The following is a 16,278-nucleotide window of genomic DNA, read 5'->3' as shown; positions in this document are numbered from 1 at the left end:
TTTCTTACAACCGGCCACACACCGCTATATTGATGAGGCAGTTGGAAAATTGAGAGAATGTTATCAATCACAAAGACTTGACACCCCCCCCCCCCCCCCCCAACCATATCTCTCAGAAAGATTGTTTGATGTGTACCTGTGTATGATGTATGATATGAATATAGATCATTAAGTAACAAATTGAGCGGATTGATCACATGAGACCCATCTCTTAGGGACCCCAATCATCCAATTGTAAGGTGTTTCTACCACGGATTTAGTCTTCCTGGACTTAATGTTCCCATTTTTGTTTATACTGTTTTCAACAGAATCAGCGCCATTAGTCTATGACCAGAGTGAGAGTTTGGCCTTTAGGCACTATGAAAACACGTCTCACCAGTGGAAACCTTGTCAATTTTATCCATCTAAACAGCTGAGCTATTATGAGTTTCATGTTTTTCACATATCTCACCGAGTATCAGGAATTTTACCAAATTTTCTACACTACTTTTGCCGTAATATCATCCTATTCTGAGACAAATAACTAAGCATTCAACAAGCTTTTTTTTTTTTGGGCATGATACACGAACCCAGGGTGAATCGAAGTTTTCAAACCTTTCAGAGCTGATAAACATGCATCCAAATGACTTGAAATCATTTCAGATCCAAGAAAAAGTGGAAGTTTGCCAAAACCCCTGCCAGTGGGGACAGTAATTGGACTAAAACTGCCATTTGAAAAACCATTGCAGGACTGCCTAACACTGACGAATTAAGAAGTTGACTTCTTCATTCCTCTTCTACAGGGTGGTGGTAAATATATGTATTGGTGAAACATATAGAATAATTTAATATGGCTACAAGCTGGAAAAAAAAAATGGAAGAATGATACGAACTGGAATTCAATTATTTTTCAAGATATCCAAACCCATCGTGCCTTTCAAAAAAATAATAATATACCAACCATTTGACTATCAGTATTATTTAGAATTATGTAGGTACAGAGAATTATTGATACTGAGACTAGAGAAAAATGATAAGGTACTGGCATGAGAAGCACACATAGGCAAGACAGCTTCATGTTAAGCACGTCGAGGAGGGAGAGCCCCACAAAGAAGAAATCGGAAGAAACAAACAAGAAAAGAATAAATGATCACAAAACAGATTAGACGTGAAAGTCATACCTCTTTCTTGTCTATAAAGAGAACCAGTTTCCCACTTTAGGCACTTCACACACTAGGGTACGAGATGGGTCGGGCACGTACCAGACTGCCTAGTCTGTGCGCGAGTCGCGCCATGGCTCGCGTTCGAGTTCGTTCCTGGACTCCATGGTCCAAACCCACTTCCAATTCCATTCAACGTGGTTGGAAAAATGAGTTTTCCGGCAATGGCATGGGGAAGAGCTTTAGCAGTAACGTGGAGATGGGATGGTGCGGAGGTGGGAATAGGATCATGGTGGTGGTTGATTCAAGTATTGAAGCTAAGGGAGCTCTGGAATGGGCACTGTCTCATGCTGTTCAACCCCAGGACACTCTACTTCTTTTTCATGTGACTAAGTCCACCAGATCAGGTCAGATTTGTATTTGGTTTTTCCTTTTCTTCTTTATGCTTTCCGTTTTGAATTAAGGGCAGTTGCGAAGCATCTGTCTTGGTTTTTCAAAGGGCTTGTTGTTTTATCAACCATGTTCTTGCTCTGAAACTTTATTGAAAGACATGCATATAAGAAGGATAAATTGAAAGAGATTGATGAAGTCATAGGAGATGATTTTCTTATTGCAGGTGTAGATTCCAGTAGGGACCTTAATCAAAAGGCTTATCAACTTCTCCAATCTATGAAAAACATGTCCCAGATGAGAAAGCCTGGGGTAAGTAACATCCAATCTCTTTCTTCTTCATTTTAAATATTTGATGTGCTTTATTCTTTATTTTAAATATTTGATATACTCATGCACTTGGGGGCACAAAAGAAGATTCATTGAATGCTTTTATCACTAAAAAAATCAGATAATTGTCAATTTAAAAAGGATTGCAAGTCAGCCTGGCATAATGCAGTTCCAATGGCCATATTTTATTTATTGAGGCTGGTAGTTGCCCATCATGCATCTCCACCTAATTATATAATAAAGAAAGCCTTGGTGAGAGTTAAATGTCATAGTCCCTTGCGTTGTCTGCAATATTGATTCTCAAAATCTGAAGGGAGATGATAAGAAAAGGGAAACCTGTTTGTATGGAACCTTTTTGTTTTCTTACTAATCATTATGTTCATTTCTGGATTGAGCAGGTGCAAGTGGAGATAGCACTGCAGCAAGGGAAGGAAAAGGGTCCAACAATAGTGGAAGAAGCAAAGCAACAGAGGGTGTCACTGTTGATCCTAGGAAAAAGAAAACAATCATCAATGGTGTGGTGTGGGTTGGTGAAGTGGGCAACAGACAGGATCTGCAGAGGTGTTGTGGACTACTGCATACAAAATGCTGACTGCATGACAGTTGCAGTGAGGAGGAAGGGCAAGAAACTTGGAGGGTATTTGATTACCACTAAAAATCATAAGGATTTTTGGCTTTTGGCTTAATAGCTTTGTTACTTAAGATAATTTCACCATGGAAACTTTGCCCTAACTACACAGAGATGTGGTGATTGCGATAGATGTTCATAAGAAAGAGGGAATTTGTGGGTTAAAGAAAATTGTTGGTGGCATTTCTACACTATGTACTAGTATTGCAGCGTAGAATTCATCAAATTCTGGATTGATTGGAAAAAAAATCAGTCTCAGTTTTTATTGATCCAATCTGAAAACCAAAGTCTATCTGAATACAATGCATAAAGTGGGTGAAGCATAATATAAACAGAAAGCATTCAAGACCTCATTGATGGATCCAATCCCAGAGATTAAGTGTTCTATGGCAAATGGGTGCTGCTATAGCTAAGCGAAACAGTTTACTGTTGCTTATTATGCTTTTTATTTGAGACCACAAATATTTTGCAACGTGAAAGAGAAACAATTTCCATAGCTAAAATTCCAGCATAAAACAAAAGCTATACAAATTGGAGGATAATAATGTTTTTTCCTGCTTGAACTTTTTACTTTTTTTTTTCTTTAAATGGTTCCACTAATAAAACCAGCAAGTCCAAGAATGATATTGCAAAATAAATGAATATAATTTGTTTTGTTCAACTGTACAGTGAGCCATATGGAAGGCTTTTGATCTTCTGTAGGCATTCAGTGAGGAAGCCATCCCAATGCAGCATTCCCTTTCCTTGCCCCTTTCTGCCTCCTTTTCTCTCTCTCTTTTTTTTTTTTTTTAATTTTATTTGTTATCATCTTTGGTTAAATTTTCAGTAGCACCTTCGTTGGTAAGAACCAATCTTCAAAGGTGTAGTAGTATAAAAATGGTGAGCAGGATTTTGATTCTAGACCTTTTGAAGAGGCTCAAAACCATAACCACGTCTATAGGCAATTCGGTGGAGCTGATCATAGCCTGCAAGTACTCCAGCCCCTGCCATGCCAAGAAGCATGTTTGCAGTGACTCCTCGGTAGAGTGCAGTGAAACCCTCAAGACGGACAATCTCAAGAACCGCATGCATAGTACTGCTATACTTCAAGGGTTGTCCAGAGGTCAGCATCATTCTCCTCCGCAGAGTGTCAAAGGGATAGGCACAGACCCCGGAAACTGTTGTTATGCTCCAACCCAACAAGAAACTAGCAAAGAAATTACCCTGCAAAATTGCATCCAAAATAAACCTACTGCATGTAACATGTATATAAAATATCTTAGACTGATCAATAAATGGAACTAACTTAGTTATTGTGGGGTAAGAAAAGAATATGAGATGATATTGGCCCTGTTAGTTATTATCATAGAAATTCTAAGAGATTTTCAAAGGCCCACAAATTAGGTGAGCAAAATCATCTTACTATATTAGTTTTGGAATTTGACTATCTCCTACTAGAGAGGCTCATCATATCATGGGTCTCTGAATAACAGTCAAGAACCCATACTTCAGAATGAAGGATGAGATGCAAGTTGATGACATTTGTATAAAGTAACAAAGGGAAGAGGCACTGACCTCGAAAGGCCCCACCAGAACAATGGGCTTCATGGTGTCATAGATACCAAAATACATGCCTCGATATAGAGTAATCCCCATGATTGAAATCCCAAATCCCCGATATAGGCCTGCAATTCCATCTGTTGACAGGGTTTTACTGTAAACATCTAATAGGCCTTTGAACTGGCGTTGACCATCCCTCGCATCTGTAGCTAGTCGGGTACGTGCATAATCCAAGTGATACAGAAACAATGAAGTGGTTGCTCCAGCAGCACTTCCTGAAGCTACATTTCCAGCAAACCACTTTAGGTATCCATCTTTCTCTTTTGAACATCCAAACAGGCTCTTGAAGTAACCTTTGAATGCAAAGTTGAAAGCCTAAGGACAAAACAACATCTCATGAGTGGTAAAATGGAACGGCAGGAAACTAATATGTACTTCATATACAGTGTACTTCTGAATTGGAATTTATCTTATATTTTCCAAACAAAAGAAAAGCAATTTTCCTGATAGACAATGCAGAATCATCTAAACCAATCATTCTATAAACATCATCATAACTCTTCGCCTAATTTTCTTTCCTGACCAAAAGAATTATATAAAAATTTAGCTAGGATCCTTCAGTTGATCAAGTTTACTCAATCCAATAAAAATAAACCTAAAATAAATTTTAGTAAGAGAAACAAGAAAAGACAGGAGATTCCACTGGTTGAATTGGAAAAAAAAATATTTGATACAAATCAAATGGAGGCTTTGGTTTCCAAGATCTTCTGGCTTTCAACAGGACACTTGCTAAACAAGCTTTAGAAGCTTGCTAAGGGACCTCCACCACTGGGGATGAGTTAAGCTGACACAGTATTGAGAACACCTATAACTTGGATAGGAATAGAAATACCACTTGATCAGCTGGCTAAAAGGGTTTTAGCTGAAATAGGGAAACAGTCCATCATGTTGAGAAACCATATAGAGACCCAGGTCATCATGTTGAGGAACCAAGTAATATGGAGGAAACAATGAGGAAGAAAGCCTTGGAATGCTGAAAGAGTGGAGAGTAAATGCTTCTAGTATGAGAAAACTAGGGAAAGAATAGCAATGGATCCTCTTTGTCCTAGCCACAGCTCAAAGTATATATCAGTGATAAGTGTAAAGTTTGGAATCCTTGTTTACACATGGACCTAATCTGTTGGAGGCAAGTTGCTTCACCAACCTGTTAACTAAACCAAAAGAGTATGCTAAGGGAGGATGTCCGGAAAAAAAAAAAAAAAAAGGCTTAGCAGCTATGACTATAGCTGCAGATTGTGAAAAACTAGGAATAAGAAGGCTTTCAATGTATCAAGAGGCACTCAAAGGCAGTCCTGAGGGCTAAATCTTGTGGAAAAAACAAGGATACCCAATATCCAGGAATCATGTTTTAAGGAGATCAAAGAAGCAGAATTGATGCCTTCCAAAAAGTTCATAGAAAGTTTACATGGAAGTGATTATTTTGCAAACTGGAAAACCATCACCTTGCATCCTTTTTTCCAAAGCTACTCATTTGATCAATTGGATGTGTAATAAAACAGCTCTCTGTGTAGCCAAATACGCACTAAACCCTAAGCATGGGTGATTCAGGAGGCATAAAAGCTCTATGAACTTTATTTTGATCGTAGATCTTCATGCCCTCTCTTAGTCTGATAATATTAATTATCATATCTTGGGGGGGATGAAAAGGAAAGAGTTTGCAGTGCACAAACATACAGTTGAGAACTGAGAATGTATGTTAACATGAATATCATTGGACTCAGCTAAAATCAACTAAGATTACTGAATGGTTTTGATCCTATTTTCCCTCTACATTCTGTCTAAGGCAATATCTTCACATTCTAGCATAATCAACCCGCCAGTCAAAGATTTCAGGATTCATGTATCAAAGATTTTAAACTAGCAGGCCGCCTGTCACAATTATCCTGCCTAGGGCCAGCAATGCAAGAAAGTACTGTTACTGCTATTTTGAACAGAAAGACACTGTTTAGCATGCTGAACTATTGTTTACAATGTTTGAAAAATTTTAATCATAAGATGATGACTGCAATTCGCTAAGGTATTTGATGGCGGAGTGGTTGGAATGAAGAGGAAAAAAAATGAGATAACAATAATATGTGTTTCTTTTTAATCGAAAACAACAAATTCATTGCATCACAAATTAGACAAATATTGAAAGGATGAGTTACTCTTGAGTAAAATAAAAAGGGAGAACAAGAGTCCCCAAAAATAGCGTCATGAAGGGGCCAAAATAGAACAATATTATGTTGACTATTCTAAACCTCTCATCTTTGTTGTAGACTTTATTTTGCCTTTGTAAAGCACTGCATTTTTGCCCATACAAGGTCCTAGCCCTTTCTTTATTAATTGATACCAACACAATCATGTTTTTTGAGGAAAAAATGGCTTTAGCAGAATCAAATACCCACACAGTTAAAACAAGCATTACAACCTAAAGAATATAAATTGTATTCAGTACAAAATGAGAATTAAGGATGAATTACAGAAGTATGTGTGGGCTCAGGGAAGACAGGAGGTGATGGTTACCTGATCCTAAAAGCACCTTCTTCATGATCTCTTTCTCACATTCCATCCTCCAATGATTTTTTCTTCAGATGGATTTTGAGCTGTTATATTCCATCCAAGATCACTTTTTTTTTCTTGGAGGATAACTATCCTAGATATGATAATAACTGCGGAGCAGCACAATCATAAGAAACAGTTCCTGTCAAACAGTGTATGATGTGCCTCACTTCAACTTTGAAGAGGCTTGGATGGCCTTCTCAATCACAGCCACTTTGCCTTCTAAAGAAGCTCCCTCATTTGCTTGTGGTTTGTTGCGTCATGTTATATCAACCTCACTGAAGATGTCCTGATGAATTGGAGCTCCCAAGTTCTGGGAGAAAACAAGAGCTGATTTAGAGGATTATTTCTGTTTAAAGATTTAAGAAGAAAAGATTCCTAGGGTTTCCAAGGGCAAACTTTCTGAACTTATAATGTAGTTGAAAGCACAAGTTGCTACTCTAAATCTTAGTCCTGCTTCACTTACAAGGGTCTCCACTAAAATGTATAACATAATAACTTCATCCAAAGATCTTTTCATATTTCTTCAAATTATTTTTTTTGGTAGCACCCATGTGTCAATTCGAGATGGGTCATATGATCACAACTGAGAAACACTTGAATAAAATCAGTTTATGGTGGCAGGAGATGCATAGATGACCAAAGGGAGAGATTCAAGTTGGAAGAAATGAGTATTCCAATATCAAATATCCATCCATCCCTTTACATTTTATAGGAAAAAATCTAAACTCATCCCTATTGTTAGTACTTTTATTTTGCACCAAAAATTTCATGTGTAACAACAAGCCTAAGGTTCTGCTGCTTCTCTGTTGTCACAGTCAACCTAATTAGTTATTTACAAGCCCTCTAGCAGATATGGCCTTTTGCTTTTCGAATTTTGCTATTCATTTCAATTTTCAACAATGTTTGTTCCGTACTAGTGAGCAGTTTTCAAGAGTTATAGAGCACAGTCAAGCCCATAACAAGATGGTGCTTATTTTTCCAGTGTACAGAGACTTTCTTGAGGAACTATGTTTTTTTCTTTTTCTTTTTTTTTTTTAACAAACAGAGCATTTATTTAAGAGCGCCAAACAAAGGGACCACAGCCTATGCATACAGGTGGAATATAAAAAGCCTCGAAAAAACCAAAAGGCATATAGAAAAAACACCCTTCAAGAAAACCAAAATTATTCACAGGTAAGGCTATCTAAGAAGTCCAACCAGTTAAAATCTTGAGCTTTCAACTAAAAATATACAGATTCGGGATCTGAGAGCAGTCACTTTGTGAAAAATGCCAAAGGTTAGGATCAAATCCAAGACATTCCTCCCTTGACCCTGCTTGATTGGGCCACTACTAGATGATGACCTCTTTTGGCACAAACATTGTGCATGTACATTAAGGTGTAAAAACAGGCAATCCACAGAAATTCCTTGTGTGATGTTTCCAAGAACCAATACAATTGTACGTTTTCTCATAGAAAGCTTAAGAAAACCAAAAAGCTCTTTAATTGAAGCTTGTCTAGGTGCATCTATATTTGCTTGCTTATGTAGAGTACTTTTTTGTTCTCAACTATACCTGTTCTGATTGCCAACCATTGCTATTACCATAATAATGACCATTTGTAACGTTCCACTTCCTCCCATGTAGATATTGTCTGTTTTAGGTCTATAATAGGCCCTCACGACTTTCAAACTTGTCTACCTAATTAAGAAGAATCCATTGCATATATTGTGTCAAAAACTTTTTCCCCTAACCAATGTGAGATGTCACAATCACCCTCTCATGTAGACACAATGTCCTCATTGTGTCTCACAAGATTGCGAGGCTACTCAGAATCCCAAAATGAGGTCAAGGATTAGCTCTTATACCACTTTGTGATGCCCCAAAGCAAGAAGCTAAGACCACCATGGTCATTTTATATGTCGAGCTTGAAAGCCCAATACATAAATGACCCTAACTAACCAAATTCGTAATGTAACTCGCTATCAGCTATCTTAAATTGATTCAAAAAAGCAATCAAAGCATAACCATAATTCAAAAGATATTAAATCATTACTCCTAAACAAATCCAAATCTTATAACAATAAATTGAATAATTATCCCAAACACTTTAAACAAAAATTCTAGAAATCATAACTAAGTTGAGTCCTAAATCATGAATCCTAAATTATCAATCTTAAAAGTTGGTCCTAACAAAAACACCCTTCCTATCCTGATCACTTATCATAAATATCACATGCAGACTGCAGTTAAAAAGTGGGACAATAGAAAGAGGTGAACTTGACAACTCGATAAGGAGAAACAACACAATAAAGAGGATCAAATACAATGCAGAATTAAACATTAGGAGATATCACCATTTTACAAAAATCAATTAACAATTATGTTTGTTTAGTTCAACAACAAAGTTCACTTTCTTCGGAAAATTAGGCATTGATAGATAGTATAAATTTGCTTTCAATTAAATACAAAAGTATAATAACATTATGCACTTTATATAATCAATTTATATTCAAAAACATTATGAGTAAACATTTTACTTTGGTCTACTGATAATAATACTACGCTCAAACAGTAGTACTTGCACTAGGTGGCTAGCCTCAATTGTTCCTCTTATTGGTGGACTAAACAACTTCCAATTAATGGTATTGCCAAAGGCCAACTCCTTGGCTAGGGTTTCACCATATTAGAACTCCTACCAAGGGTAATAAAGGTCAACAATTCATCCTTGTAGATCAAGACCACTAACAACCAAAGTTTCAAAATAATTATAATAAAATAAAAAGTCAATTTCACATGTATAACAATCAAACAAATCATATGAAACTCCCAATTTATTTTATAAATAAAGGAACAAATCAAAGTCTATAATAAAAAATAAAACTTAATCCACTTTAAGAAATTAAGTATTTTGATTCTTTTAAAGGAGTAATAAGATGATTTATCACACTATTGGCCATTATATGAAAGAAGCCACTCATATTTCTAAAAAGTTTAATCCACCTAATATGATATAGGTCAAAAATAATTATTACTATTTTTTATTTATCTAAAATTATAATTGCATTCCTAATAATATTTTGTATTAATATTATTTTTTTATCACTAACATTCTTTACAATATTATTTTAACTAATTAATTCCCAATTTTTTTGTAAATTTCTTCTTCTCAATAATATAATCTTTTTATTTATTTAAATTAAACCTTTTATCATTATTATTTCTATTTTCTATTTAACTCCCTAATTTTACTTCTGAAGCTTATCAGTCATAAGCTTGCATTTATTAAATCCCCAAGCACAAAGCATTTATTAATTTATTATTATTATTATTCTTCCCAATATGGCATAAACCCCAAAAATCCTTCAACATAATTATTATTATTTTCTCTCAATTATACTTCTTCCTTTTCACCAAATCTAATGTCCCACACCAACATTTTTTCTTTTTCTTTTTCTTTCCTCAATCCAACAGCACATCTCCAGTGATTGCACCACTGCCCAACCACAACCCAAAAATATTCCACCAAAAAATAAAAAATGATAGGGGAGGCTCGAATCTAAACAACTAAAAATAGCCAAATTAATCATTTGGCTAACATTAGCTATTTTTCTATCATTGATTCTATTATACATCATCTATTTTTTGGATAATTGGGATTTAATACAATCTCCATAGACTAATCAACGTGTATATATATATATTCCTAATTTAATTTTTATTTTGAAATAAATAAATCAACACCCAAATCTAGATTTAGATTCTCAAAAGGATATTGGATAATTAGGATTTAATACAATCTCCATAGACTAATCAACGTGTATATATATATATATATTCCTAATTTAATTTTTATTTTGAAATAAATAAATCAACACCCAAATCTAGATTTAGATTGTCAAAAGGATATTTAGACCATTTAAAACTATTTATTTTAAATAACCCTAAAAGATGAATCCAAAATACTAAATCAAAAGATTAGCAATACAAGTTGATCAATAGATGGATCAATGCAAAAAGGCTATTGTACAGAAAAATAAGCTAATAGTGTGTGTGTATACACACACACACACATATATACACACATACACACACAAATGGTTTTTAATGGAGAAAAGATCATTCTACCCCCTCTATTTATTTATTCTTCCAATTCAATTAATCTAATAGTTGAATTCAAAGACCCAAACTAATTAAATTAGCCCATCAACAATTTTGGATAACTTAAGCCTAGACTCGATATTAAAACCCTTCAATACTTAAATAGTTTAATTGTTTATTTCCTTCAATTAAATTACAAAATTACCTAAGCTTTAGGTTAGGGCGCTAAAATATTTGTGACATCTCATATTGGTTAGGGGAAGAAGTGCCTAGCACGTGGTGGGCTCCCCTTTTTACTAGATAGGCGTGTTTTAAAGCTATGACTATGAGGGCCCACTCGGCCCCAAAGTGAACAATATTTACATAGGAGGGAACGAGTCATTACAAAGTAGTATTAGAGTTTTAGAATATAGTCTTGTATACTTATTAGCTAAGTTTGGATTAGGTTAGAAACCAAATGATGATCATCTCCACTTCCGTATGAAGTTTAAGTTTCTTTTCATAAACAGATTATTCTAGTTCTAACCTTTTGTATTGCTTCTGCTCTAATCCTTGTGCACCTTATGATGAATAGATATTTATGGCCCCAAGATGCACCACTTCTTCCCCTAGTAGTTAGGCATCAAGGGAAAAGGCACCTCTAGAACCATTAGGAATGTGGATGTCTTACTAAGGGCTAATGATGTACCTCCTTTGACACTTGAGGGGATGACTCACATTATGGATACTTGGGCCAAATTGGTTGAGCACCAAACACTCACCACTAAGGCTTAGGCCTAAGCTAAAGAGATTCAAACACACTGGTGGTTTCTTTAAGCGGTTAAAGAAGTTAAGCCTCCTTCCTTGAAGGGGAAGCCAAATCCTTCAAAGCCTAATTCATGGATTTTAAATATTGAGAAGCTTTTTGATGTTTTAGGTTGCTCCAAAACTTGGAAAGTGACTTTCACTACCTTCGTATTCGTGAGGGAAGCTGAACATTGGTGGAGGATAGAGAAAAGGATTTTGGAAAGTCACAAACCAATTGTTTAGGATTAGTTTAAGGAAGCTTTCTATGGGAACTACTTTCCTAAGAGTATTTGGCGCCAAAAGGAGAATGAGTTAACACAATTGGTTTAAGGTAAAAGTTTAGCGAGCTTTCCTGTTTTGCTTCAAATCTTATCTCTACTAAGAGACATAAGGCCAATCAATTCCTAGATGGTTTGAATCCATTTATATGGAATAAATTTTCTATTCTTGATTTAGAGGTATACTCAAAGGTGGTGATTAGGGCCCATATAACTAAGAGGGGTAGTGAAGAATACGATCTTCCAAGGAACAATAACATAAGAGATGGAGATTGGATAATGAGCAATGTAATCAAGTACAAAAGAAATTTGTTCAGTTGATAATCAAAACCAAAAGAATACAATGGAAAAGTCTAGCTAACTTGTGTAGTGATTTCGCAAAAGGCTCTCTTTATGGAAAAGACAATACATTTCTAAAGAGAGACAAATTACGCGAATTCGTAGTACATTTTGTAGCTTACCAATTTACTTCATGTCTTTGTTCACCATTCCAAAACCAGTCAAGCTAAGATTAGAAAAAATTCAAAGGGACTTTCTTTGGGGAGGAGGAGCCTTAGAGAACAAACCCCACTTAGTGAAGTGATCATCCATCTATAGGGCAAAGAAAAAAGGTGGGCTAGGTGTTCGTTTGCTTTCTTTGATGAATAAAGCTCTTCTCTACAAATGGTGTTGGCATTATGCAAATGAAGGGGATACGCTTTGGAAGAAGGTCATCAAGGGGAAGTATGGGGAGGAAGGAGGGTGGTAGTCTTGTAAGGTAAGAAACCCTCTTGGGGTCAACATATGAAAAGCTATAAGTAAGGAGTGGGATTTCTTCAACTTAAAAGTTTGTTGTGCTATTAGGGATGGGAAGAGAGTGAAGTTTTGGAGAGATAATTGGTGTTCAAGAGCCTTTGAAAATGATGTTCCCTATTTTGTTTGCTTTATCCAAGACTAAAGAGGCATGGATAGCAGATTTGTGGGAGAAAATGAAGGGAAAAGGGATTTGGAACTTCCATTTTGCTAGGAATCTTAATGATTGGAAGTTGGATTTTGTGGTGAGGTTCCTTCTTCAGCTGCAAGGTCATTTGGTGAATAGGGAAGCTTGTTGGGGGAAGGTGTTAACTTTGGACCAGCTCCAAAGAAGAGGTTGATTGCTAGTCAACAGGTGCATACACATCCACATGACACATAAGCCCCAGTTGTCCAACACTGTTATGCCATAGACCAATAACAAAGAAACCAGTGCCTGTAACCTAAACTTTCAATTCAAACGCATTAACAAATTCTGCACCCTCCTTTTTTTGACTCTTGGGAAAACTGACAAAAAGAAAACAAAAGTAAAGAAATTTTCCAACCTTATGTTTGATTCCTTCCCCGTCTTTTAGAGACGAAAACTCACCTCCATTAAACCAAATGACCATAAGATACTCTCTTGAGTTTAAATTTATGTTTTTTCAGGCCATAAATAATGGAAACAAATTTTCCTACATTCAAAATAATATTTTATTTTCTGCTTCTCTGCAACCATATGAAGCCTTGATAAAATCCCAATCACGCTGACATTGAAAGAACAAACAAACAATCTACAACTTGAATTCATAGCTATGTAAAAGAAATCAACTTAGATTCGTCAAAGTTCGGAATCCCAATTTCATGGAATACCGAAGAAGGAAAAAAACAACGTAAAACAAAACGAAACAATTTGCTTTTATCATGGAATTGCCGCTGTGGATTCTGGGTTGAAACTCAAATCCGTCTCCAAATTTATTGGCAGATAAAGCAACCAAACACAAAACCAGATAGAAAAGAACATAAAAATACCTGGGTAGGGAAATATCTGATGACATTGGCCTGGTTACCTCTCCAAAAAGCCAAGACTCCTTCCTCTCTGAAAACCCTTGAAAAGCAATCAGCAACGCCCATATAAGGCCTCTTGAGATGACCCCTCTTCAACATCTCCCCCTGGTTCTGCAACAAAAGCTTCACTCTTTCAATGGGCGCTGCTGCGCTCTTTGCTAACACCGCTGCCCCTCCTCCCATCACAAAATCTACAGAGAATCTCTCTTGCTGCGTCCTCCGCACCCCCATTCTGCAAATTCACTCACAATCACAATTCAAGGTCCCCTATAATACCAAAATTGAAGAATAATATTACCCATGTACTCACCCCTCCCCAAAATGTTCAGATTTTGATTGAAGATTGTGGTACATACAAATTTGTACTCTTCCTCCAGAGGCTTTGGGTTGTTCACTCCACCCCCATATCGAACCTGAAGAGAAAGAAGATATAATTTTGGACGCATGAGGCTGGTTGCCACCACTTGTTCGTGGAGAATTAAAAAGTCTCACTTTGGGATGTCTTTAATTTTTATGGTTTTTCATTTTAAGGTGGGAATATTTAAAATATGAAAAATAAAATAAATATATTTTCTTCTCAAAACAATATTATATTATACTATATATATATATATATATATATATATATATATATATATATGGGCCTCATTTCAAAAAAAAAAAAAAAAAGCCATCTAATTGTTCTACCGAGACTATAATAAAAGGCCTAGGAAGTGATCTTAGAAATCAATCACATTTCAATAAAAAAATCAAAATACCATATACGTCTAGAAAAAAAATAAAAATTATGTCTTTATTATGGTTTTATATATAGTCAAAAAAGTCAAATGGGTAATTCCTTTTTAGCTACATTTTATTAAATGTCTTATTTTCCTGTCTTTTGTATTTAAATTTAGTAAATACTTAATAAGTAAAATCTATAATAATATGGACACCTATTAATTTAAGAATTTATGATTTAATAAACACCACGTGAATATGATTAATAATATGAATTAAAATTAATAAGAGTTAAAAATAAATAAAAATCATTGATATATTATTGGTCTTCACTAATCATCATTATGTTAATATTAAAATTGTCAAAATAAAATTAAAACTAAACACAAAAATGAATTAAAATATAAATTATTTGTTTTGGCTTAAAATGCATCATTATGTCGAATATGAAAATAAAATAAAAGCAATTTAAAATAATAGAAAATATCAATGCATATTAAGAGAAATGTTATAAAAAATTAATTTTATAACATGAAGAATGATTGTTAAAAAAAGGCCCGAAAGGAAAGGTAGTTCCAAATCTTTAGCATATATCATAAATTAATTTTTTATTAATGCTCCTAACAATGATGGGTTGATTATTGTTCCTTAATCCATATTGTCAATACTAAGGCTTTCTCAGCCAAAGGAGACCCAAGGGAACAAAGTCAAGATTATTGGGTTTATAGAGAGACTTATGAGCATTTATTGCGATAGGTCAAAGTAAACATACATAAAAACTTCGAGAAAAGATAAGAATGAATAAAATTTTCATTGAATACATAAAATATCGAGCTAATGATTGTATAACCCATGATAAAAGAACTATCAACAACTTAATTTATGTTTAATATTTGGATATTATTTGGTCATTTGAAAGAATAATCATGAAGTTTATTCATATGCATTTTGAATATTCTTGGAATATTATAATATATGGAAGGAAATGTTTATTATAAGAGTATTATCACCATGATTCGTACGTACAAAATCTTGGGATACTTTATTTATTCAAAACATTAGTTATTATTATTATTATTATTATTATTATTATTATTATAAATTGAAGGATAACTAAATGAGAAGTGGGATGGAACATGGCAAATAGTCATGCATATTTTCCGTGTATAAGAGGACAAAACTATTTTTGTAGTGATGGTTGGCCTAATTTGTTAGCTACTTGCCACCAAAACAGGTTTCACAAAATAATTCTTGCACCCCATCCACTCCCATGTAAAACCAATTTTTTAAATTCAATCCTTGTTTTTCTTGTTTTCTTTTTAAATACATATAAAAAATTACAAAAATATTCTAATTTTATTTGTTTTTCTCTCTCTTGAATGTTAACTTTATCTTCTTTTAAAAAAAAATAAAAATTGAACGAGCAATTGATCATAGAAAATAATTAATGACTTGTTTTTAATCGTAAAAATATTATTTTAAAATGCGTTTATAGTATTAAAATGAATCTATATATACATATAATATTATAAACCTTTTTACTTATAGGATATCATAGTCATCCCTCGTTATGTTACATATGATTGTAGGACTAAACAAATTACATTTTTGGCTGGGCTAAACAAATAATGATCCATATTGATTTGAGAGTTTGTTCTACCCCAAAATGAATATTTGCTTATTGGTATAAGATCATAATGAGAATGTTGTGTTTGTATGAAAGATGATTGCCATATCACATATAGGATAGAGATAAATTTTTTTTTTTAACATTATATAGATATGAATTCCTCTCAATTATGTAGACATATGAACATATGGATTCATTTTAAATTCGTAATAACCCATTGGACGTAAAATGGATAATATCTATATGATTATAAATAAAAAATTGTAACATCTTACATTGGACAGGAAAACTCTATATATACCTTCTCGATGTGTTTG

The 16,278-nt window shown here is 34.4% G+C and overlaps 2 protein-coding genes across 3 annotated transcripts; one reads left to right on the top strand and one right to left on the bottom strand.

Moving 5' to 3' along the window:
* The first annotated feature begins 1,109 nt into the window (after positions 1-1,109).
* Positions 1,110-2,929, top strand: LOC100258791 (uncharacterized). Its single transcript, XM_002264967.5, has 3 exons — positions 1,110-1,546; positions 1,756-1,841; positions 2,258-2,929. The coding sequence occupies exons 1-3, from the start codon at positions 1,225-1,227 to the stop codon at positions 2,543-2,545; spliced, it is 696 nt and encodes a 231-aa protein (XP_002265003.2). The 5' UTR covers positions 1,110-1,224; the 3' UTR covers positions 2,546-2,929.
* A 22-nt stretch (positions 2,930-2,951) lies between these two features.
* Positions 2,952-14,144, bottom strand: LOC100263960 (ADP,ATP carrier protein ER-ANT1). 2 transcript variants are annotated; one of them, XM_002264929.4, is made up of 4 exons: positions 13,922-14,144; positions 13,576-13,843; positions 4,042-4,401; positions 2,952-3,690 (listed from the first exon to the last, which is right to left on the bottom strand). In XM_002264929.4, exons 1-4 carry the CDS (start codon positions 13,963-13,965, stop codon positions 3,385-3,387), a joined length of 978 nt encoding a protein of 325 aa, XP_002264965.2. In that variant the 5' UTR covers positions 13,966-14,144; the 3' UTR covers positions 2,952-3,384. The 2 variants fall into 2 exon arrangements, with proteins under 2 accessions (XP_002264965.2, XP_010663489.1); XM_010665187.3 differs by having other exon boundaries at positions 13,968-14,103.
* Between the last annotated feature and the right edge of the window lie 2,134 nt (positions 14,145-16,278).

The sequence above is a fragment of the Vitis vinifera genome, chromosome 17 (assembly GCF_030704535.1).
Source record: "Vitis vinifera cultivar Pinot Noir 40024 chromosome 17, ASM3070453v1".
Lineage (NCBI taxonomy): Eukaryota > Viridiplantae > Streptophyta > Magnoliopsida > Vitales > Vitaceae > Vitis > Vitis vinifera.
This window is presented reverse-complemented; position numbering and strand designations above follow the sequence as displayed.